This window comes from Sesamum indicum, linkage group LG8 (assembly GCF_026168435.1).
Source record: "Sesamum indicum cultivar Baizhima isolate 11 linkage group LG8, ASM2616843v1, whole genome shotgun sequence".
Taxonomy (NCBI): Eukaryota; Viridiplantae; Streptophyta; class Magnoliopsida; order Lamiales; family Pedaliaceae; genus Sesamum; species Sesamum indicum.
In genome coordinates this window covers 4,407,822-4,432,293 of record NC_142664.1, presented here as the reverse complement: position 1 = coordinate 4,432,293, position 24,472 = coordinate 4,407,822, and the positions used below count along the sequence as shown (strand labels likewise).

The window sequence follows — 24,472 nt, the reverse complement described above, 5'->3', positions numbered from 1 at the left end:
TTCCACAAGTAGAACAACTCGAAGTGAAAATTTATCCTCGGCCATAACTATGTCCAGTTCCCCTACCCGATCCAATAGAAGGCGTAGTAAATGAGTTGTGTTCGAACAAACCTCTATTAAAGCTTGTAGATCCACCGAACCTCGATCCACTACTTCCTCAAAAACAGGACCACCACCTGTAAAGTTCCCACTCCCGCAGAAAATGAACGGTCGGTTCTCCTCTTAGTCAACCTACTCGATTTCCTATTGTGTATGTTGATTTTCTCTTCTCTTTCCCCTTCTTCTTGTCTTCAATTACTACTTCTTCCATCTAGACTGCTGATTCAACAAGAGTTTTAAAATTCAAAATTCTGACTGCAAAACCTTTTTTGATCTCCGGTCGTAGCTCCTGCTCAAAATGGTAACAATTAATATACAAATCCACGTATATAAATATAAATCCAAGTTCATAATCAAATCTAAGAAACCAATATATATTATATATACAATACTACACATATAATTATATATACAAATTCAATTAGCTATACTTACCTCAAATCCCAAAATGCTTTAATTAACACAAAGGACTGCTCAACCCTCTATGTTGCCGTCACGTCCTATAATAGAGTATTATACGTGCAATCAATATATACAGAATATAATAAATTTTAAATAAACTATTTTATTATGTTTGTACATTTTTCACCATTATTTTAATATTTCACTTATATTAAAGTCCAAACCCCTGTTCTATTTTCTTTTAAATAACTATACTTTCTAAACTTTTCAAGTGTATATTTAATTTATCAACTAATTCATAAGAATTCATTTAATCAAACCCCTTATATATTCATTACTATCATTTTTAACATCTCTAAATTATATTACTATTAAAAAATTTATTCTCTTTTTAATAATATAATATTTCTTCCGGAATATTTCTATAAATTTTATATCAATTTATCGTTACTGTATAATTTAATTAAACAACAATAAATAGAATTACGTATTTGGTTAATCATTCCGATGGAATTGTGTAAATTAAATCTAACAAATCTAATAATTTAATTAACCAACTATATTATTTTTATATCAAATATGATATTTAATTCTATACTAATTTAAATAGCCAAACTCATAAAATATTCTGATTATATAGTACATCGATCAATATAAATTATATTTAAAGAATGGGCTAATCAAAAAAATAATTATATAAATTAATATGAATTTTTCAAATTAAAACATTACCTGTAGTCGCCAATATACGAATTTCGTTGTGTGTGTTTAAGGTGTGAGTGTGTGTGTTAGTTTAGAATATGTGTATATAATAGAAGGCAGGTCGGGCAGTGGGTGATGGCCCAACCCCAATTTCATTCTTTCATTCTTTCCTTCTTTTTTCTTTTTTTTTTAAATTTAATTTAATTTTTTTTAAAATACCCACTACGTCCTTTCTAATTTCTTAATTAATATAATTTGCTTCCAAATATTATAATGAACTCCAATTTAGTCTGTTGAAATTTTATTGTATTTTATTTTCAATCTATAATTCATTTACTAATTAACTAAAGTTTCAAAAAAATTTATCAATTAATCTCACAATTATGTATTATAATCTTTTGAGCGTCACATTCCCCCTGCCCCCTCAATTTTTATAGTATACTAAAATACAATAATAATCATTCAAAACACCATACCACTAAATAAAGTTGGGGTTCGTTTTGTTCAAGTGAGAGGAAATGAGAAGTGAAAGGGGGAGGGAAAGAATAATAGTTTTCCTTCAAGTTGTTTGATACGATAGAAAGGAAAATAAATCTCAAATACTTTTTCTTGTTTTGTATAAGGAAAACAAATTGTGAAGAAAAGAATAACTTTTGTAATTTTACTGAATAATATTTTTCTTCATTTTGTATTAGAAAATAAATATATTAATATTATACTGATATAATTTTAGTATATCAAAAATTTAAGAACCTTATTAATAAATATATTTATCAAATAAGAATAAGAATATTTTTTATTAATAAAAATATTCATCAAAATGATTATTGTTTATTTATTTTAAACTGTTTAGTTTAAATAAAATAAAAATTACTAAAAATATTTTCAACTAACGAATTCGAGTTCAGACACCAGTGCCTTTGTTGATACTAAAAACAACTTTTGAGGAAAGTATATATATATGGGTAATGGCAAAATCTCACTTTTAATCCCACTAGATAGGGCTATTAAAAAACCTTAATTAAAAAAATTTATTTTTTCAAAATTAGGGGATGATGGCCGTCGTCACCGCCCCCACCGAGAAGGGCGATGGTGTCGCCGTCACCAAGACCCTTTGTTGGGAGCATCATCGCCATTGCTGGTGGTGGCGGGGGAGGGGTAGTAGGCAGCGAGGGGGTGGGGAGGGGGTATGGGGGAGTTGGGGTTTAATATTTTATTAATTTATATTAAAATAAAATAATAATTAATATTTTTATAATTCATAAATTCGCTAAATCTAACCCTTCAATTTTTTAAGATCAACAATTAGAATTAATTGTTCAGATCTAAGGCTTCATTAAGAAAAGATTCAACGAACATTAAAATGAAAAAATATATATATATAATAAGTAAGGCATAACGGTCACTTTGTGAAAAATTAAAGTGACTTTATATTTAACGAGCGGTGCGATTGAGCTATATTTAAGCAAACAGAGGAGAATTTTTAGCCTATTTTTAAAATAGAAAGGGGTTTTTAGCCGAGTTTTTAAAACACATGGAGTTTTATGCATTTAAGCCATCAAATAATACATTGTAACCGAATTGATTAAATTACCAACATAAATAACAACTGCAAAAAAACCTGATCATTACAAAAATCAAATTTGATTTATTCGACGCAATTTTCGAATTTCTTCCTCTTGCAAATTCATCTATATATAGGCTAGAAGGAGAGTTGGCGCCATTTTTTTCCTCCAAAAAGCTGCATAAAGAATTGAAAGGCGTTTTTTCTGCACTCTCACCGTTGACTAACAGTACGTGTCTAACTACGTGCCGTTTTTGTTAAAAGTTAACGGAACAGGACTAAGACTATTAAAAAAGATTAGGATTTTGGGACAAAAAATATTGAGCCCATGAAGCTGGGGACCAAAAGTAATAATGGCCTTACCTAGTGGGACCAAAAGTAAGATTTTGCCTATGGGTAATAGAGTAATAAAAATAAAAATTGTACTTTTTTGTCGTTTTGACCTTATACATCGAGTTTTACTTTACCTCCATCTCTTTTCCCTAACCAAGCACAAAATTATCTCTTGTACATCTATTTTTACTTTTACTTTTTTATAGTCTCAGTTTTCACTCCAACCAAATACACCCTTAAACAACTACAGAATCACAAGCCATTTTTCTACTTTAACAACAAAAGCAAAAAACCACTAACTATACACCAAAAATTAATATAATTTCGATTTTTTTTTCTCGAACGCAAATTTTGATCTTCCAACAGCAGACATTCTTGACAATACTTCATCAACATTAGGATCTTTAAAATATTCCTCCATGCTAGAAAAGTCTTCCCCAACACATTCTCCACTAAAACACCCCATTGGAGTATCATTTGGAGCCCAAAAACTCTTTTCTAGTTCGGTCCATCGAAAAAAATTACAAGTATAAAATTTGCAACAATAATATAACTTGCCATTGGAGGGTTTTCTTGGAGACTCTACCCTACGCATCTCTACCTTTACATTGTGGTGTTGAAGGGTATCTCAAATCAAGGGATTGCTTCACACTTTACTTGGCCTTCATCTTTCTAGCATATAAAGAAGACATTTGGGAAATTTCTAAGCTTAAATCGAATGCGAGAGACTCAAGACAAGGAAAGATTCAGGCTTTAGGCTATTTATGTTGAAGACGGGGGTAATTTGATTAAAAAAAGAATATTAAAAAAAATTAAATTTTTATTTAGAATTAAACTAATATGTTATATCAAGAAATAACAACTTATTTGATTATAATAATATAATGCAGAATTTAGCCAATTTACCAATAAAAGATCTTATTATGCCTAATACATTTATTTAAAAAACATTGTACACATAGCATATACATATTAAATCAAATAGAAGGTAAATTACAATGAGTTCACCTAAAGTTTGATATAATTAAAAATACACTCTTGTAGTTTGAAATATTATTAATACCCCTTTAATTTTAACAGCTATCTAACAACTAACTCAATTCATTAATCTTTGTAAGACTTCCATCCATGTTTTTCAGACTTCCATTCATGTTTTTGGAGAACCGATCAAAATCATTGTGAACCATGAATTATAATTTTGCTTATTTTTTAAATTGATCCACCTTTTTACTTTTTTTTTTATTGTAATTTTATTTTTTATAAATTAATTATATTTTAATTAATTTTTAGCAATATATTAAAATTAAAAAAATTATAATGTTAAAATTGTATTAATTTTAAAAAAAATAGGAACTATACAAATGTCATAGTGTATATTCTTTTTACAATTTTAAAAAAATACAATAAAGTATACAATTATTGTTGATAACCCCGCACCAATACAATTGATTGTGTAGAAGAATCTATTTGTTGGATTTTTTGCCTCTTACGCGTTTGCGGACAATCTATCTCGTTGTGAATACGTGATGTTTGATTTTGACCAGGACGTGTAGAGATACGAATAGTAGTGTCGTGGATCAAGTATTTTTATAAATTAATTATATTCAATTAATCTATAACAACATAATAAAATTTAAAAAATCATAATACTAAAATTGTATTAATTTTGAAAATATAATGAACTATACAAATGTAATAGTGTATATTTTGTTTATACAATTTTAAATAAAATACAATGAACTATATAGTTATTGTTGACAATCCCGGCACATTTTCTACACAATCAATTAAACAAAAAAAAAAAAAGTAAAAGGTTGGATCAATTCCACCACATGAAGTCGTGGAATTGAGTGGAATTGATCCACGACATGAAGAATTTTTTTTTTAAAAAAAAAAATTTTAAGTTGAGTCGCGAATGTGATCCATGACTCGACATATTTTTATTATATATTTCAAATAAATTATATTATATAATTTATTTTTTTAATAATAATTAAATAATTAAGCTGATGAAGGTCAAACTCTACAACCATGCACCGGTCAAGAAAACTGCATACATTTGCTTTTCGATTTTTCATTTGCTTATGGAGACAAAGAAGACATTCTCATCATGTAACTGCAATTTCCGGGACATGTAAAGGGTTGCTGGATCACCAGAGATTAGGACACAAAAGTAGTGTATGGATCAGCAGTCATAATCAACACATAGGGCAACATCGTACCCAAGAAATTTCCACTGCCCTGTTGTAAGGAGTAACCAAAATTAGGCATGCTCAACTTTGTACACTCAATAAACATAAATGTCAGTCAAGAATACTAGGAAAGCAAGAGCTCGACTCTAGAAAGTAAACTGGATATAGTGTCCTTGCGTTGCACAAGAAAGTAATATGCGACAAGTAATATTCCCTCTGTAAGCAACAAATAGTTGTCATGCAGTTGTATAAATTTCCAGTGTGTAAGATATGACATCTGCATCAACGTATAACAACAAAAAGACGCCTCAATTCAGAAAACTCGGTAGGCAGTTAGGACTTGCAACAAATTAATGGTTCTGCCAAAAGTTTAAGATGGAAGAGAAGCGTTCCTCTGAATGAGGAACGGGCACCGAGACTGACTCTTCTGTTACTGGGCTTTTGTCTCGTGAAAGGATCAGCATCTGATGATCTCAACCAGCAACTAAACCACTGTGTTTAATCAGATCAGTTCCGGTTCTATCATTTCTTGCATTCACAACTACAAGGAATCTCGACCGACAAAAGCAGAAGATCAGCCTAGTTTCTGTGGATATGAATCTATATTGTGCTCAACTGCCTAGAAATCTCATTTAGTTTGTTGCTAGAGAAAGAAATACATGAGATCTATTCCCACGTGGTCCTAAAAGGGCAGAGATGAATAAAACTTCATCACAGCATGTATCCACGTATCCACGAACTAAGTTGATGACATGAAACCTCAGTTGGAAAGGAGCAACCATCTATTGTTCTGGGCAAAAGGGGCAAGAATCACAGTATATACAACAAAATGCACCACAAAATCTCGAGTGCCAAAGTACCTATGATCCTGTTGCAAGTTCTAACAATAGCATGTTAACAAGCATGATTTGCCAAATAGCTCTACATTCTCAAGCATATCAGAAGTTAACATAATGAGTGCTGCTCTAATATTGACCTTTTATTCCTCCTGTACACTAAACTCCCTGGACGGCAGCAAATATGTTACTCGTATCAGGCAACAAATGTTGCATAACTTCAGTGAATCCAGTTTTAGCATTGAACCTGCTTTCTTTAGGGAGGATCCAAGTAGTAGGAAAAAGCTTCGATACAGTTTTTTTCCTGATTACATTATCTTTTTGAATGGAATTTCGGGGCTTTCCTTAAGCTGCCGACAAACAACGTGTATGAAGCATAGTCAAGAATAAGCCCTTTTGCACTACGCAGGTTAGAAACATCTTCATGGTTTCCATTTTTACAGTACCATTCCAATAGGATGTTATACGTGACATCATCAGGAACAACCCCTATATTTAGCATGGCATTTAGGAGCATATTTGCATTTTTCATCTGCCCTTGCTTGCAATAGCCATTCATAAGCACATTGTATGTGACAACAGATGGTACATGTCCATCTCTTTGCATCTCTCTCAGCAACTTGGAAGCCGTCTTAAGATCTCCTTTCTTACAGAAGTCATTTATGATCATTGTATACGTTCCATCATCAGGCTTCAGACCCACACTCAACATTTCCCTCAACATTCTCTCTGCATCAACTCCTCGCCCTTCCTGACACAAACCAGAAATAAGGGCCGTGTAAGCCACGTCATCAAGCGCAATATTATCCTTAATCATGCTTTCCTTAAGCTTAAATGCATTCTCCAAATCTCCCTCCTTACAACTGCCATCAATAAGGGTAGTATATGTGATTTTGTCAGGCTTCAATCCCTTTGCACTCATCTCATCAACACGATATCGTGCTTCCTTCAAATCTCCCTTCTTGCAAAGCCCATTAATAAGCGTATTGTACGTGATGAGATCAGGCACTAACCCTTGGTTCAACATTTGTTGGTAAAGTTCCATAGCCAGATCAACCCTCCCATTCTTGCAGTGCCCATCAATCAACGTAGTGTAAGTAACATAATTCGGAACCAACCCATTGTCAAGCATCTCATTCAACAATTCATCTGCATCATCCATTCTTCTCTCCCTACACATCCCATTGATTAGAACACTATACGTGTAAACATCAGGCTGAATTCCACTTGCTTGCATAGCATTCTTCAGCCTGAATCCTTCATCCAAATCACCCAGCCTGACATAACCATTAATCAATGTATTGAAACTGACATCACTAGGCCTCAAACCCCATCTTCTAATCCCATCAAAAACCGACCTGGCTAGCCTCATTTCTTCTCCTTTGCAAAACCTGTGCATCAAAATGTTGAAAAAATACAAACTTGCAGGATACCCACATTCCAAAATCTCCTTATAGAATCCCCAAACCAACTTGAAAGACCTCAACTTCATCAAATGTTCGAGCACCTTCCTACAAGTATCAAAGGGAACCCGAAATTTCTGCTTTTTAGCCAACCTAAAGCATTGAATAGCATCAAGGACAAACCCTGAATCCAAGTAAGCAGTCATCAGCCCAGAGAAAACATAAATATCAGATTTTTGGGTACCTTTGGTCTCAAGAATTACGGCAAAAACATCAGACGCCGAATCTTTCCCTTTCCTCGAAACTACAACTTCGAGTAAACTTTTGGCTTCCAAGAACATTTGGTGGGTGCAAAGAAAGTGGATCATAGTGCAATAAGAATGGAGGGTATGGCGGAAAGTCGAGTTGCCGGGAGAAGAAAGCCATGTGAAGAAAGAAAACAGAGAGGATGCTGATAGAGAGTAGGGGTTCAGGCTGATGAGGTTTATAACATGCTGTGGCTTTAGAGAAGGAAGCAGACTTTTGAGGGAGACTTGCAGAGATTTTGATGGAGAATTTTGGATGGCTTGAGAAAGAGCTGTGAGAATAGTGTCTTGATCTTGGAGTATTGGATTGAAGCGAGGCGCCGGCGGAGTGTACCACACCGCCGTCTTCGTGGCTTCGGCGGCGGAGGTGGCGGTGGAGTAGTGGCTGTTGAACGGAGGAGGAAGGCGACGGCGGAGTGATGTTCTTGAAATATTCTTTGCGGCCATTTGAGAATCTGGGCTTCTTGATTAGCCAGATTTAAGAGTCCTAACACTCATCTTTTTGGGCTGGCATTGTGTTTTCGATGGGCTACTGTAATCAGGCCCAATAATCTGGTAATCTATCAATATTTTATTTTAATTTAAGTACCTGGGCTGATTACTGTAACTAAATTAGAATAATTAAAGCCAGAAATGCATTAATTTTAAGAATAATTGAATCCTAACTGAAAACCTCGAACTTCTAAGACAATAAAATTTTGAATTTGGGGTTCGAACAGCGTTGTACTGTAAAAAATTTAGGGTTGTTTGCGCTTACATCCCATTTAAAAATGCAAAATTATATTTTTTTATGAAAAAAATTTAAAAATTACACTTACATTCCTACTGAAAATTCACCATTTACAACTAATTTCCTTTTATTAGAATTTAGATAGAAAATGCTGACATTGTTAATACATTATATAAACTTTTTATTTTACCCTCATTTAACATTTCTATATAATAATTTTATACTTATTAAGAAAAAAAAAACTTAATGATGTTAATCCATTCTACATATATAGGGCGTGTTTATTAGGAGGCATATAGGATTGATCTAGATCACTGTCCGCATTAATCGAGACAAGAATACTAGTAAATGGTTTACTTATTGAGATGATAATCTACCTAATAAACAATATATCTGTTTACAACTCTGTACACGATGAATGATACCTAAGTCATTTTACCTAAATGTCCCTCATAAAGGACGAAACGTCAAGCCCTCGTCTGATTAGAAGATTTGACTTTTCCCCCTTCCCCCACCTTCTCCTCTAGTAAGCAATTCTTACCTCCCTTCCAAACCTTCCTTCCGCAATGCATTTTAGGTTGGATCTTCAGATGCTTTATAGAAGTGTAACTGGATAGGTTACATCGTCTTTTGCCGGAGGCACGATAGTTCCAAGTAGGGGTGGGCGTCGGGTCGGGTTTTCGGGTTCGGGTAATTCGGGTCGGGTACCCGACATGTCGGGTTGGGAAAAAATGAACCCGAACCCGAACCCGACTAATCGGGTACCCGTCGGGTTCGGGTACCCGACAGTCGGGTTCGGGTTTTGACAGCTTCAAAAAGTAAAATTTTCAAAAAAAACTTCATTCACTAAAGTAAATCAATGTAAGTCTAAAATGTAATTTATGGACATAAATACTTAAAGCTTTACATAAATACCCAAAAAAAAGAGTTCATTCACATTCATAAATTATCAGGTATTTTTGAAAATCATTTCAGTAACAACAATAAAGCTAAGCCTCCTAAATCTTAATGCCTACAGACTGAAAAAGCAATCAGCTCATATCACATATTCATCCTCGAGTCCTCGACCTGTCAAGCATTAAACATACAAAGTGGAAGACCTATTAGAGAAAGTCAAACAAATTAAAAATGTAATATTACACAATGAGGTTCTACCATTCTATTACATTGTCAAAAATTTACAAGTAGCAGTTAGCACCATTAAATGTCAATAATTGTTGAATCAACCCCCAACTTAGTCAACTCTACAATAAAATAGAAGATAGTCAGACAAGTAAAATATATAAGTAGAACACATAGAATTGAACAATAATCAAAATACAAGGAAAAAAATAAATAGTACATTTCTCAACTACTTCAAGTTCCCTCAAATCCTCCTCAATGCTAATTGGTTTGAAGTCTTTTCGTATCCAATCTTGAGTACAAATAAGTGCTTGCACTATTTTAGGAGACAAAGAGCTCCTAAAAGTGTCAAGAACACGACCACCGGTAATAAATGCAGATTCTGAGGCAACAGTTGAGACTGGAACTGCCAATACATCCCGAGCCATTTTCGAAAGAATTGGAAACCTTTGGGTGTTTACTCTCCACCAATTGAGTATGTCAAATTTGTCTCTATGCATTTCAACATCCTCATCAAGATATTTCTCTAATTCTGATTTCATGCGATCCCTTTTTCCACCTGATTTGTACATACTGAACTCTTGTTCTATGGTGAATGTACGAGTTGCCTCATAATCAGTATATTGCATAGATGTTCCTATTGAAGAGGAAGATGATGAAGAAACACGACTAAATGATGATCCCGGGCTTCCTGGCGTTCCTTGAAGAGTATGACCGTATCTTAACTTATAATCATTAAAGAGCTCATGAAGTCCATCTCTCACTTGTTCTTTCATCACATTGCTTTTTTCGGTACCACCATATAATTTATCAAAGCTAAATTCAATGAACTCCAACTTATGACGGGGATCAAGGATCACGGCATAATATAAAATCATATTCATCTTTTCAATTGATTCCCAATATTTGTCATGCTTTTCCTTCATCTTTCTTGCCATCTCATTTAATTTAATATCATTATTACTTAACCATTGTCTGAGAAGCAAGTCAACTTCACATATTTCACGAAATACAAGATTAGATGTGACATACAAGGCACCAGAAATGCGCAAAGTGAGACTGTAAAAATGCCTTAAAAATTTCACCAATACCTTTGCTCTCTCCCAATGATAATCAGTCGGTATCCCATCAAACGGTTGTCTTGAAAGATCAGTCTTATAGGCGAGATCCACATCTTCATAAGCATCAAATGCGATCTTAAGGCTTATAGCCGTCTCCAACATCAAGTAGGTGGAGTTCCATCTAGTAGGTACATCAAGAGATAACAATTTTTTTGTTTCTAATTTTTCAAATTCAATACACTCTTGAAATTTCTTGTACCTAGCTGGAGAATTCCTAATATACCTGATGGCCCCTCTAATATGGGAGATAGTTTCATGCTCACCCCTTAAACCATCCTGCACAACAAGATTAACTATATGTGCCATACACCTCATGTGCACATATCTACCACCTAAGATGTTTTGCCCCCAATTTTCAAACTTCTTTCTCAAGTAAATGATAGCCCCATCATTGGAAGACGCATTATCAACAGTAATAGAGAAAACCCTGTCAATACCCCAATCAAGCAAGCATTTTTCAACACCTTTACCTATTTCTTCACTTTTATGCCCGATAATTGGACAAAAGTTCAAAATTCTTTTGTGCAAGTTCCAATCATCATCAATAAAGTGAGCAGTCAGACACATATAATTGACTTTTTGAATAGATGTCCAAGTGTCTGTAGTGATGCAAACCCGTTGAGCATGATCTTTAATAAACGACTTCAATCTTGCTCTTTCACTCACATATATATTGAAAATATCTTTTGTTATTGTTCTTCTTGATGGAATGACAAACATCGGGCATGCAACAGTCAAAAAATGCCTAAATCCAGGATGTTCGACTAACTTAAATGGAAGTTCATCCACAACCAGCATGTGACACAAAGCTTCTCTAGTTTTGTCTTGATCAAATCTCCAATTAACAAGAGGGGCATCTCTATCACCAACGCGAGTTGGTTGGAAAGACAATCTATTTTGATTTCTGGTGATTTCTTGGGGTTTTTTCTTGCAAGATTCATAATGGTTCTTCAAAGGTCTAGTTCCATGTGCTTTTGGATCGGCTTTGATCTCTCTACTGCAATATTTACACCTAGCCTTTTGGACATTATCCTTTTCACAATGAAATTTAATGAAATGATCCCAATACGGTGATCTAGAAGCCACTACTCTCTTTTTCCTTTTTTTAGAATCACCTAAAACATCTTCCTTCTCGTCCTCTCCCTCCAACTCCTTATCAGTATTATCATGAAAATAATGCTCAACACTCTCAAGATGATCACCACTAGCCTGATTTTCCAATCCATCCATATTTATGGTTTGGGCATTTGGAGACGAGTTCGACTGAGACAGTGGTTGACTTCCAATTCCATCTATATTAATGAAAGATATATTGAGAAGCCAATGTTTCCAATCTGCAAAGTATAAGAACAAAAAAAGTATATTAAGAGTTGCTTCTCTCATAACCTTGCAATGAACAAATATAGAAATATTTGCATGTAAAATTAGAGTTTTGACTTTTGAGATATATGCTAAAATTATGCTAAAAGTTAACTAGTTGCTTCTCTTATAACTAGTTAATATGCTATTAATGATCTTGTCATAATTTATTGTCTTAGTCACAATTAATGATCCCTTTATTGTCTTAGTTATATAGTATCAAATTCCAATAAGTAATGTACACATATTGCTTTCTTGAGTTTCCAGAGATTAAATAACTTATACTTTACATGGCATACAACAATTGACGTATACATTTTAGGTTATAGAATAGGATTTTTGCATTCTCAATTTTATTGGACTAAGTACTATCTTGATCATCACATTTTATTGGGTTGTATTAGTCTTGGAGCGTTTTGCTCTTGAAAGGATAACATTCAAGGAAATGCTGGAAAGTACAGAAAGAAGTGAAGGATCAAATGATGAATTTAAGATATGATATGCTATCCGTGTCCAGAAGACAGCACTAGCAACACACAACAAATGAAACCTATCATTCTTCTTATGTTTACAAAGGTCTGGATCATCACAGTCCTCTCTTTTGGTTACTAATCTCCAAGTTGAAAACTAATATGCCACATTCACCCAAATAAGCAGCCACTTCAAATAAGAAAAGAGAAACTAAAAGAAAATAGAAAGCTAAAAGAGGTCCCTGATAAAAGAAATTACCCACTTGTATAAGCAGTCAATGTGACATTTCAACAAACACTAAGTATGCATACAAATTTATCTTCAAAATCAAAATGTAAAACAAATCAAAACTAACCAAAAATCTAATTTCAACAAAAATACATAACTATTACATGATTACATCAACAAAACAACTCCAATAGTTGAATAATTACCCAGAAAAATGCTAAAAATTGACAAAAATACGATTGTTGTTGGCGAAGAAGGAGACAAAGACGTCGTCGGCGTCTGGTGGGTGGCGCGGCCGCAGCGAAGAAGGAGAGTTCATCTGGTCGGCGCAGCAACAGCAGCAACAATGGCACAGCCGCACAACAACAACGGCGTAGCAAGAGCGGCAACAACGGCGCAGCAAGAGCAGCAACAATGGCGCAGCAGCAGCAGCTAGAAGAGGATTTTTTTGCTTGAAAGTTGAATACCAAAGTCCAAATACCCGTCATCCCTCCTGTACCCTTATTTGCCCTTTTCTTAATCGGATACCTGATCGGGTTATTCGGGTGGGGATTTAATATCCGAATCCGAACCCGAACCCGATTGGGAGTAGTCGGGTTCAGGTAACCCGAAACCGTAAAAAAAATCCAAAATACCCGGTCCGATTGGTCTTTACCCGATCGGGTCGGGTCGGGACCCGAAAAACCCGACCCGTTCGCCCACCCCTAGTTCCAAGCACAGAGTCTCCCTCTTAAGTAAAGATTCTCACTACTTGAATATTCCTCACTTTAGCGTAGATAAGTTGCTCGTTTTGAAAAAAGACATTAACACCCATTATGTTGATTTTTCTAGTTTCATTATTCTTAAAAGATTAAGATCCATCTTCATCTACACCATCCTTTCTGCATTTTCACCGGTTATTTTTCGACTAAATTTTTTCTGTAATATCTTCAGCCAATATACCTAATTTGCGGAAAATATTTGAAATCAGCAAGGTCCACGCTTACCCCTTTACTCAGTTTTGGTTTGTGTCATTAACATTGGATTGAAAATTGTATTCTGCTATATCAAAACTGTAATTTTTCTTGTAGAACACATATCACTGTTTAAAATGAATGGGGCATATCCCCCCTAATTCACCGGGAGCAATAGTTAGACGTCCCTGTTGTATACATGTCAGGCCTACATGTCTTTGACATCCTAATCCTAAGTTCTTCCTGTTTTGTTGTCTGTTGTCTAACACAACTACTTGCTTAAATATAACTTACGATGATAAATACAAATGCTTAAACAGTGTATGCCCATTCTGCAAGACTCTGCACCACTTCATCTAGTCGTATTTGAATGTTTGTGCAAAATACTTCAACATAAAGCTCCATAAAGCTACTGTCAGACTATTTTTTGCACAACTAACCTTTATGTTAATTCTTAGTGTTACTACATTTCAAATGTTGCACACCATATAATTTGACGCCTAAACTTCTCCCCCCCCCCCCTATTGAAATAGAAATAATAGTTCAATGGATAACGGTGACCTTAGCATTAGTACTGCTACTCACAACCATTGGAGTGCTCGGTCGAATTATAGGCAGACAGCTTCATCTTCGAACTCAGACATTTTTCGTATATGCACGTGCGGATGGGAGGTTCTTGTTTGTACATCATGGACGAGTACGAACACCGAGAGGCGTTTCTGCGGATGCCCTAGTATTGAGGTGGATTACTTCTATTGATGTGGGCATATTCCACTAATATGCCCATTGATATTGCTATTAAATAATTAGTCTTCCTGTACTAAACTTACATAAAAATTGCATGCAGTATTCGCTCACACTACAACTTTATATTAACGATAGGGTAAATATTGTGGGATATTCCAATGGGTGGATCCTCTCATGTATCGTCGCTGTAAAGAGGTGATTCTTAAATTGCTGACTCGACTGCACTAGTATGAGTCTGTTATAAAGTGAGCTAAGGAACGTGTAGACCTACAATCCAAGCATCGTCACAGGTGTGTTGTCTTTACTGATGTTTTGCATGTTATGCTAGGCGACCTCCTTATTCTTAATAATAAACTACTACTGTAATCAATAGTCATTTCATTATTATGTTATTATAATGCATTGTACTTTTTGATTATGCGACGTTATAGTCCTAAGTCTTTGAATAGCTTACTGGTCCAATTTTGTAACAGCTAATCAAATCATATTAGGACCATAAGCCAATTGAAGTGGTATTTGACTACATTTCAAAGCTTTTGTTCAAGAACATCTTAACTTCGATAGGTTGCGTGTGTTATGTGTACTTGTTTGGGTGTTCCTCAAATAATGTATGTAAAATTATACTTCTTCTAAGCCAGAATGCATCTCAAATGTGAATGTGTACTAGTTAACGCACAACTATTTTACACTGTTCAATTTTGGCATAGAGCATACTATGGTGTGTGGTTCGAATTGAGGAAACTAATGTATTTGTCTAGGGCACAAGTATATTAACTTTGTTCATATGTAGTACAAATTGTTGCAGATACATAATGATTCCTATTGCTTTGATGCTACACAAACTCCAAGTTATTTTACACAACCTAAGATGTTTTTAATACAAATTGGCCATTCCCATACAAAGCTGGTACAACCTGAGTTTGATTCCCTACCGGGGAATTTAATTATGCAAACAGGTTAATAGTTGTTACCCTATATCTGATATTGGTTCCGATTCACCCCTCTTATTCCAAATTGATAATTAGTTTGCCCTCTTAGATAGTATATGCAATTACAATTAGTGAATTATGACGAGAGGTAAGTTTTTGCTCATGAATATGGCATTCATTTGAAATTATGTCAGACGTAGAGATATGTACAAAACTCAACACATGTTGAAATCCAAACAATACACAATGGTGCTATCTGCATCAATTATGTAGATTCATTGACTAGTCTGAGGGTTATGAGACACACTTGCAGAAGATGGGGGGTGTTTTACAACCTTCATATCCACCGCCTCGATGAACCCCTGTGTCTAATACAAGTTTGACAAATGAGATAATGCAATTTTTGTCCATCTGTCCCCATCACAGTAGGTTAAACCCTCATGTACAAAAACAATGTCTTAAATGCTATTGATCTAATTATCCTTTCTATAAGGCTACATTCTGCCTTTTCATGGTAGCATATCCTAAAAATATACCACCTTCCTATTTCCTCAAACCACGGGTGAGATTCCAAGGACATTTACTAAGCAAACTCTGTCCATCCTCACCAACTTCCTTAATACAAATTCATCCCAAGCAACCGCCAATTATTCAATTTTTCAGAGAAGTTTAATGGGCCTGTTGAAGTAGGTATCAGCAATCCAATGTTACTGCCGATTGGGCATATACTAGAATGAAGAAGCTGTAGGAGAGGTACAAGATCTTCAACTGGCTAATCCACTGTCCTGCATCATTTGGAATCGTAATTTGAAGTTTGTCACGGCCGTGGACAATGTTTGGGAAGAAATATGCCAGGTAAGTGGCTCGTTTTAACTTGTGTTCTCCATTGTTGCAACATCCAAATCTAACTAAGGTACGACCTAATACTCATGTAGGAGAAAAAACTTGCAAAGTGCTACATAAATGCTTATGAGGATATGTTCGAAGACCTCTGTGTACGCTTTGGTGAATCAGTTCCGAATAAGCAAGTTGTGATGGTGCAGGGCCTAAACCCTGCGCATGTTGTCGCTGACCAAGGTGTCCTTCAAGAAGGCTTCGTACTTGAGGTTGATCCCATACTAGTTAACGCTAATGATTCCATTGTCATACCACCTACAGTCTTCAACATACTATCAGATAGCTCTAACTCCTCTAGAGACTTTTGGAAGGTGATTGAGGAGTATTATGCCTCCGATAGTGACCCAAACTCAGTACTTGCCTTGCCGGGAGTGCCCTCTATTGCTCCTAAACTCCCGAATTAGTAATGATTCATGGGATCTCTATTTTGATCTGTAATATATCGCTTTATTATATGTAAGTAATCTTCCTAACTTTTTGCACGGCCATAACGAACATATGGTGTGATAGTATTTACATGGCCGGTTGTTACGTTCGTGTGTTATACTTTGTCCACTTTTGGTAAGATATGGTTTGCAAAATAGGCTGAAATGTTGCATGCTAATGGATAGACTTATTACTGCGACGTCGTGGATGATACATTCCCATGATGCATGTCTACTGTAGTGATGGTTGGAAAAAACCTATTGGTTTGAACATATTTGTGATGATGGTCCAAGAATATTTGTGTTAAACCTATTGTGTTTAGTTTTTCGCATTACTTTGTTGAGCACTATCTTAGGTCTTCAAATCTAACTACGCTGCATGGGACTATATTTAGTTAACTTGGTTTCTATTTCCAATTCTTGCTTGACTTCTCAGCGAAGAAAACAAATATATTTAACTAACCAATGTCTGATTATTATTCTTAATATAATCTGTTACATGCAGGACTTATTCCCAGTTTATAGTAAGGTAATATCCCTCCAAATAAAAAGAATTGTTTACATGAAAGAATAAAGTTGCCCATGAAGTAACTTTCTGACTTCAAAACTTTAAGAAACTATAGAAACTTAATAAGGCCGACAAAATATGATTGCTTTCTAAATTTGAAACATAGTCCACATTCATTTCACCCCCAGCTTCACGGGCATCAGTTATCTCAAGTTCCAAAGGATCTTCCGGCATCTCATTGTATATAAAGTTATGCAAAAGGCAACATGCAATGATAATCTTATTTTGAACATTTACAGAGTAAAATGATTGGCCCTAACGGAGTTTTAGCAAAAAGAACGTCCTTTGTATGATGTTGCGAGCAAATGAGTGATTCAAGTTAAAGAGCTCCTCTTTGTTCTAGGGCCGTCTGCTCCACGATCCCATTCTCGTAGGTTATACTGAACCCCTCTATACGAAGTTTAAAAAAAACCCTCAGCATTGGCATATCTATTATCGCATAGATAATAGTGGTCTGCACGTTATTTGATTGAAAGATGTGAACTAATAATCAGAACTATGACACTTATCGGTCCATTCATTGTATAAGGGACATCAACACGGTAAATGATATAAAACAGAGTCTTTCAAAATAGAATTTTCAATAAGGATATTAACTGATTTAATGTACTAATCAGAACACGTAGCCCATTAGGTCTGTGAATTGCATCCCAAAGAACTCGACTGTCAGCTGCACTGCCCTCCTAACCGCTTAGGATGTAGATGAATTACATATTAGCAACACCTAGGACATTAACTGCAACTTTACCTTTACATGTGCGATGATGTCCCTTTTCATTTTTCAAAACTCTGACGTCAATGAAGGTACCATCCAAAACACCTAAACAACCCTGCAGCAAAAAAATTGATTAAAAGCTGAGCTTTTGGAAAATATGCCATGAGCAAACGCTTAGATCCTATAGTATTCATATGTAAGCGGAGATTGTTGCGATACCTTGAACCACTTCACGTGGGTAAAATCTTTTTGCCTCAACTGATCATTCGTTCCTGAGAGATTAAAAGTGGATCTTCTCTTGACAGAACATGACTGGGCACTCATTTGATCTTGATCCTTGTGGAGTGAAAGTGAGACTAGACTGGATCTGGATGGCCCCCCTAATAATATCCATAAATGACTTGTTTTTTGTAATAGATGAATATTCCTGTATATAAATTCGGGTGCATGATACACCGGTGCTCCAGTGCATTTCTTCGTCTGGGTCGGAATAAATATATTTTTGATCCATTTCTTTAAAATTCAAAGTGGATGTTCCTGCGCGAATCTCAGCAATCACTTGTTCTGATTCTACATATCGATCATTTTGAACTTAAAGAAAATGTTGGGGTGGAATATTTACATTATGTCGAATATCTTCACCCTCAATAGTTACACACAAGTTTATAGAACATAGAAACGCGGAATGCCCATGTAGCGTACGTGTCGGATGAATCAAATCCTCATTGAATTTTATTTTTCCATTAGAAGAAGCTCACACATGTTCTACAGTATCTCCCGTGAATACTCCGCCGGTATAAAAAGTTCTTCCATTTAGTAACGGGAGTCATAAACGAGGGTCTGGACAGTCATTGGTAATATGAGTTGGCTTAGTGAGGAGTATTGTATGCATTTTACAAATGGCATAGAAATGCTTGCTTATGGTACGGCCAAACTGTATGAAATCATGCTTAACAATGCAATTTCTTTTGTGATGTGAAATTACACTAAGGAACATAGCGACTTGCTCAAGCAACAGAATTCTTAGTGGGCTTAACACTAGCCAATTGTTCCAGTATATAAGACAAATGGCCAAACGCATTTCGATCCATGCGGTGGTTTCTTAGACAAGTCTCATCGCTAAAAGACACTAACCTCTACAAGTTTCTAACTTGATCAAGTAACCTATCATTGAGGTTATAGCGGCGATGTCGGAACCCAACTTCAGAACATCTACGGGCTTTAATGTATTAAATAACATGAATAAAAATCGTTAGTGCCACCAAAATCCCAACCACAATCTGTTGAACTACGATCAAAGCCAATACTCTGTGACTGGGCGTCATCCTAATTACGAGATACACATTTCAACTACTTTAAATTTCTTAATTTGGAAAGGATAAGATCAAACCATACATTATATTTAGTCACAAGCGTATTCTGAAGTTCATGGGAGCATAAAAAATATCATCATGTAAACAATTAAACACATCGAATTTTTGGGGAGGGGTGGGGGAGAGCTAAAATTCTGTAAACAGTGCTGCCATAAGGGAGTTCAACAAAGAACATAGCACCCATTAAAAAAGGATCCGGCGAAAAAATTACCAATAGAGTATCGTATGATTGTGACATCGTCCACCATAAAAGAAAGGATTAATGGTACTAATTTGCTTAAATATACCGATATTACTAAATAAAATTTTTTGAGAAAATATATTAAAGACGACATTTGCAAGAGAAAATGAAGCTTTAAGGACGTGTGGGGCCACCGAGTACAGGACCAAATTAGTGTTGCTCAAATCCATGAATTAGTGCAGATGGTGCATTAATGGGTGAAGAAAATAAGCAAATCATAAGTTACATAGGCTTCAAGTTTTTTTCAAAATACATCGGATGATAAAAAATGAAAATATGCAACGAAATTATTTATAAAAAGCGGTAAAGATTTATGCAAATGTTTCAAGAGGAAGCTCTAATAGTACATATTTTGAGCTCTGAACTCCAAAAAGCAACCAAGAATCCTCCAGCAGAGCTTCTCCCATACTTTAACAAAAAAGTGAGGAAATAAAAAAAAAAATAGGAATCTTTAACTCAAATGGAGTCTTTTATAAACTTTAGCAGGGTAAATATGAGTAGAATCAAATTTTTCTTCAAAATCCCAACAAGTTGAGCATGGCTTACCTTTATTCAAAGCAAAGAGTTATGGTCGAAGAAGAGGTAGGTGGGGGAAGCAATACAAAGATGAAGATTGGGGACAAATGTGTCAGTGCATTTAATGGAAGACTAGAAAATGGATGTAATATTCATCAAATGGGGGTTAATTAATAAATGCAGCCAACAAATAAGGATTGAGCCAATTATTTCGAATTGTTTGACTCTTTCAGGACAGAACCCTAATATAAATCCTGCAAGCCCCTCCGAGTTTCAAATCAGGCCAATAGTGCGGAACAGTAGAGGGCCTAGGACATGAGCATTAGGCCAACCATAAATAATGTAAACGACTCACTAACCAGGAAAATCCAAAAATTTCAGCTTTATACAGAAGAATAAACACAGCCTAATAGTAGTACATTTATCCCTTTATAAGTTCAAAAATATACATGCAAATGTAAATAAGAGGTAGAATTAAAAATTTATGTAATTTTATTTATTGACTTCAGTATTTTTTGTCCAAATCCTAATGGAAGGGGGTTAGGTGTAACTAGAGAATTTTTTGAAAGAGGAATTCTAAATATTTTTGGAAAGATGTATAATTTTGTATTTTTAGAATGGATGTAGATATAGTTAATCCAAATATTTTAATTTAAATTGTAACTACTGATAACAACGTGAGGTCATCATTACAATTCAATTGAAAGGTAAAATAAGTTAAAATCACTCCTCATCATCAAGGAGAGTTGATGTGCTAGTCAATTTTTCCCTATTTTTATCTACTTAAGAAAAATATTATAGTCCAGATAAATTTTAGAGTATATTATATGAGCCCTTTGTGAATAATTATAAATATAACATTATTTTATCAAAAATTATAATTACCTCAGTTAAGGTTTCAAAAACATTATCAACCCAATAAAAAAAGTGTAAAAACACTTAAGTACCCTAGTGCTTTTCCAACAAAAAGAAGAAAAATATTTGATTAAATAACAAAACTGCCCAGAATAGATAATGCCATCTTGCACTCATCTTCCTTTTTAAATTTCTCCATCTCTCTCTATAGTCTCCTCTATGCTCTTGTCTCTAACTCAAGGTGCATAATGGGTGAAGCCAGTCCAGGATTGGCACGGACCAGTTCGAAAAAATCCAGCCCAGGATCGATCCGCAACTGTCATGGTCGGTCTTGGGACGGTCCTGGGTCTCTAAGTGGGCCCCAATTGGTTCCATTTTTAAACTCAGCCCCGGGCCAAGCCCACAACAGGCCCGAATGTGCTAGTTTTATTTTTTTTATGATATTGAGGTCTTATAAACAATTACTTAAATTTAGGGGTAAATTCATTTTGGCCCCCTGTGTTATGCCAAAAGATAAAAAAAAACCCGATGAGAAAGAAAACCAATTTCACCCCCTTTGTTATAAAATAAAAAATCACACTGCCCTTTGGTCAATGACAGTCTAATTTTACAGGGGTAGAGACTAAAATATCCCTTCATATATATATTAACGGGTTCTTAACCAGTTTAGACCAGAAATCCCCACTTTGTCTACTAATTGAGAGAAAACCCTAATCCTTTCATTCTTTCGATTTCTTTGCAAAAAATCTCTAAATTTGACAGTTAAATTGCAAAGAAACATCTGTATAATCAACAAAAAGAGGTTAACGAAGGTGGGTTCTCTACTTTTCACTATTTTTTTTTTATTTTTTGTGGTGTTTATGTTGCATTAGGGTTTTATAGTTCTGATTTTTATAGTTATGTTATGATTTAGAATTTTTCTTATGATTTAGGGTTTTTATAGTTTTTTAGTAAATTTCTAAACATAAAAGTATGACTTGTACTACGTAGGTGTTCTTTTTTGGGTTTCAGCTGAAGAGAAATAAACGAGATTTCAACAATACATGAGATTAGTTTCCGGATCTACTACTTTAAGGTACTTTTTATGATTTTTAAAAATAAATTCTGGCTACAAGAACTGATTTAGGGTTTTTCGCTATATAGGATATTTTCTTTTGTGGTTTCTGGTGGAGAGAAATAAAAAAGGCTCAACCATATATGAGTTCAGTTTTTCAGATTACTTTAATGTACTTTTATTTTTTTTAGAAATTTCGATTAAAGAACTGATTCTTAGTTATGTTATTTTATTGTAGATTTTATATAAAGACAAAAGAAAAAGGAATGATTAGGACTTGGTGAATTGTGCAAGACAATGACGGTATGTTTGTTTTATGTAAATTATTATGTATATGTGGTCCCTATTTGAAATTTATCTGGTATTCACTTCTGGTAGTGACTTGCATATTATTATTTATACCTTTTGTGATAGCTTGTAAAATTTAAGAATTCTGTTTAGACTTTTTATGATAGTATGTGGTCCCTATTTGAGAATTATTATATTGTATTATTATATTCTGTTATATTTAAGAAATGTGGACCTATTTGAAAATTGAGAGTTATTAATTGACCCCCCTAGTGATGATATAAATGTTCACAAAACTCCCTGTAATAAATGTGTGTATCTACTTTTATAATGTGCTCCTTGTTTGAGAATTTCCTCCTTTTAAAAAGTTGTATTTGTTTTTTTTCCTTCATGTGTAGAGTAATGACTTGCATGATATTCACTTCTGGTATGGTGGTAGATTTGTGGATGGTAACAAATCTAAATATGTAGGGGGTATAAAAAAGGTCTTTGAAGGGATAGATATTGATTTTCCAGGAATATATGAATTAGGAGTTATGCATGACAAATGTGGTGGGAAGAAAGGCACAATGACCTTTTACTATAAAGTTCCAGACTTACCATTAGAACTTGGTCTAAGACGTATTAACAATGAATGCCCTGATATTTGCATATGTGATTTGGAGAATCAATATAGAGGGATAGGCTTGCCTATAGAAATATATGTAGAATAAAGTGATTGTGAGCCCATTCAGACACTAGATAAAGATGGTAACGCTCTTTCTAATGAACATGAGGAAAAAATTAGGTACTTGCTAGATGGGGTTAATTTTGAAGATAATTTAGATAATAGTGCTCCTGTGGGGGACGATCAAGGGCTGGGTTTTGTGTGTGAGGGTGTTGGGGAAAGGCTGAATTGTGAGCGGCAGGGACGGGATAAGATTTGTGCGTGAGGGTGATGAGGAAAGGCTGAATAGTGAGGGGTAGGGGGAACAAGGGCATGGTGAGGGTGGTGAAGAAGAGTTTCAAACTAAAAATTTGAGGTCTAAAAAAGGAAAAAGAAAAATAAACTATGCTGAAAATCAGTCATCAGAATTTGATGATTCTTCTTTTAGGCTAGGAATTGTTTTACATTATGGTGTGGGATAGATGAGTATGAAGTAAATCATTTTCTAGATAAGTATGTGGTGGATCTTGCAAAAAGAACATGCACTTATGGCATGTTCCAGTTGAATGCCTACCCTTACTGCCATGCATGTGCAGCAATATCTACTAAACCAATTGGTGAGTATGTTGATGTTAGTTACAAAAAATCAACATACTTAAAGATTTATGGGGAGATGATCTATGATGTTCTTGGGGCAAAAGACTACATTCAAACTATTTATGAACCCCTAAAACCACCAAAAGTTAAAACGAAAAGGTGTAGACCAAAAAGACTTAGGAGAAGGGGTCCGAATGAGGTGAAATCCACTTCTACAAGAAAAGGTCTAACACATACTTGCAGCAACTGCTTGGAGAGAAGGCACAACAAGGGAACTTGCAAGAATCTACCACATTCAAAGTCAAAGTTTCATAAGGTTTGTTAATTGAAATTGTTCACCTAATATTCTGTCTCTTTTTTTCTTTTTTGGCAATTATGTTGAGTAAAAATATTTATTTGCAGGGCATAAGTCATGAGGAAATACCTGTTGAAGGCTCCCAAATTCCCCCAACAAGTCAAGAGCATGAGTTGCAGTATGAGGCTACAAGAGCAACCAAGGTAAGTTACTTAATATATTTTTTCCAATATAAATATTAGTTACTACTCAAATATCGAAAAATTATTTTGAAATTTTAGAAGCAAAAAACAAGAACAAGTGAAAAGACACTACAAACAAGCATTCCTCCATGTACTGTAAGCACTGTAAGTTCTGATAGCAATTAAAATATAGGTTTTTTTGCTGCAATTGTTTAATGTAGTAATCTTGACATATTACATATTTTTTTTCAGATGCAGATTGAACAAACAACTGATGGATCATCTGCAGCCATACACCCAACAAACACTCCTCCATCTACTGTA

The 24,472-nt window shown here is 34.7% G+C and overlaps 2 protein-coding genes across 2 annotated transcripts; both read right to left on the bottom strand.

The window, feature by feature from the left end:
• Positions 1 to 6,056: 6,056 nt before the first annotated feature.
• LOC105167751 (Pentatricopeptide repeat (PPR) superfamily protein) lies at positions 6,057 to 8,301 on the bottom strand. Its single transcript, XM_011087570.3, has one exon. It carries the CDS (start codon positions 8,281 to 8,283, stop codon positions 6,442 to 6,444), a length of 1,842 nt encoding a protein of 613 aa, XP_011085872.1. The 5' UTR covers positions 8,284 to 8,301; the 3' UTR covers positions 6,057 to 6,441.
• A 1,301-nt stretch (positions 8,302 to 9,602) lies between these two features.
• On the bottom strand, positions 9,603 to 11,124 carry LOC148787124 (zinc finger BED domain-containing protein RICESLEEPER 2-like). Its single transcript, XM_088883239.1, has 2 exons — positions 9,888 to 11,124; positions 9,603 to 9,634 (listed from the first exon to the last, which is right to left on the bottom strand). Exons 1-2 carry the CDS (start codon positions 11,122 to 11,124, stop codon positions 9,603 to 9,605), a joined length of 1,269 nt encoding a protein of 422 aa, XP_088739365.1.
• Between the last annotated feature and the right edge of the window lie 13,348 nt (positions 11,125 to 24,472).

Coding starts and splice junctions, on each gene's coding strand:
- LOC105167751 (XM_011087570.3), bottom strand. CDS start 8,283: ATGGCCGCAAAGAATATTTCAAGAACATCACTCCGCCGTCGCCTTCCT.
- LOC148787124 (XM_088883239.1), bottom strand. CDS start 11,124: ATGAGGTGTATGGCACATATAGTTAATCTTGTTGTGCAGGATGGTTTA. Junction 9,635..9,887: donor TACTATTTATTTTTTTCCTT/GTATTTTGATTA, acceptor AATGCTTGACAG/GTCGAGGACTCGAGGATGAA.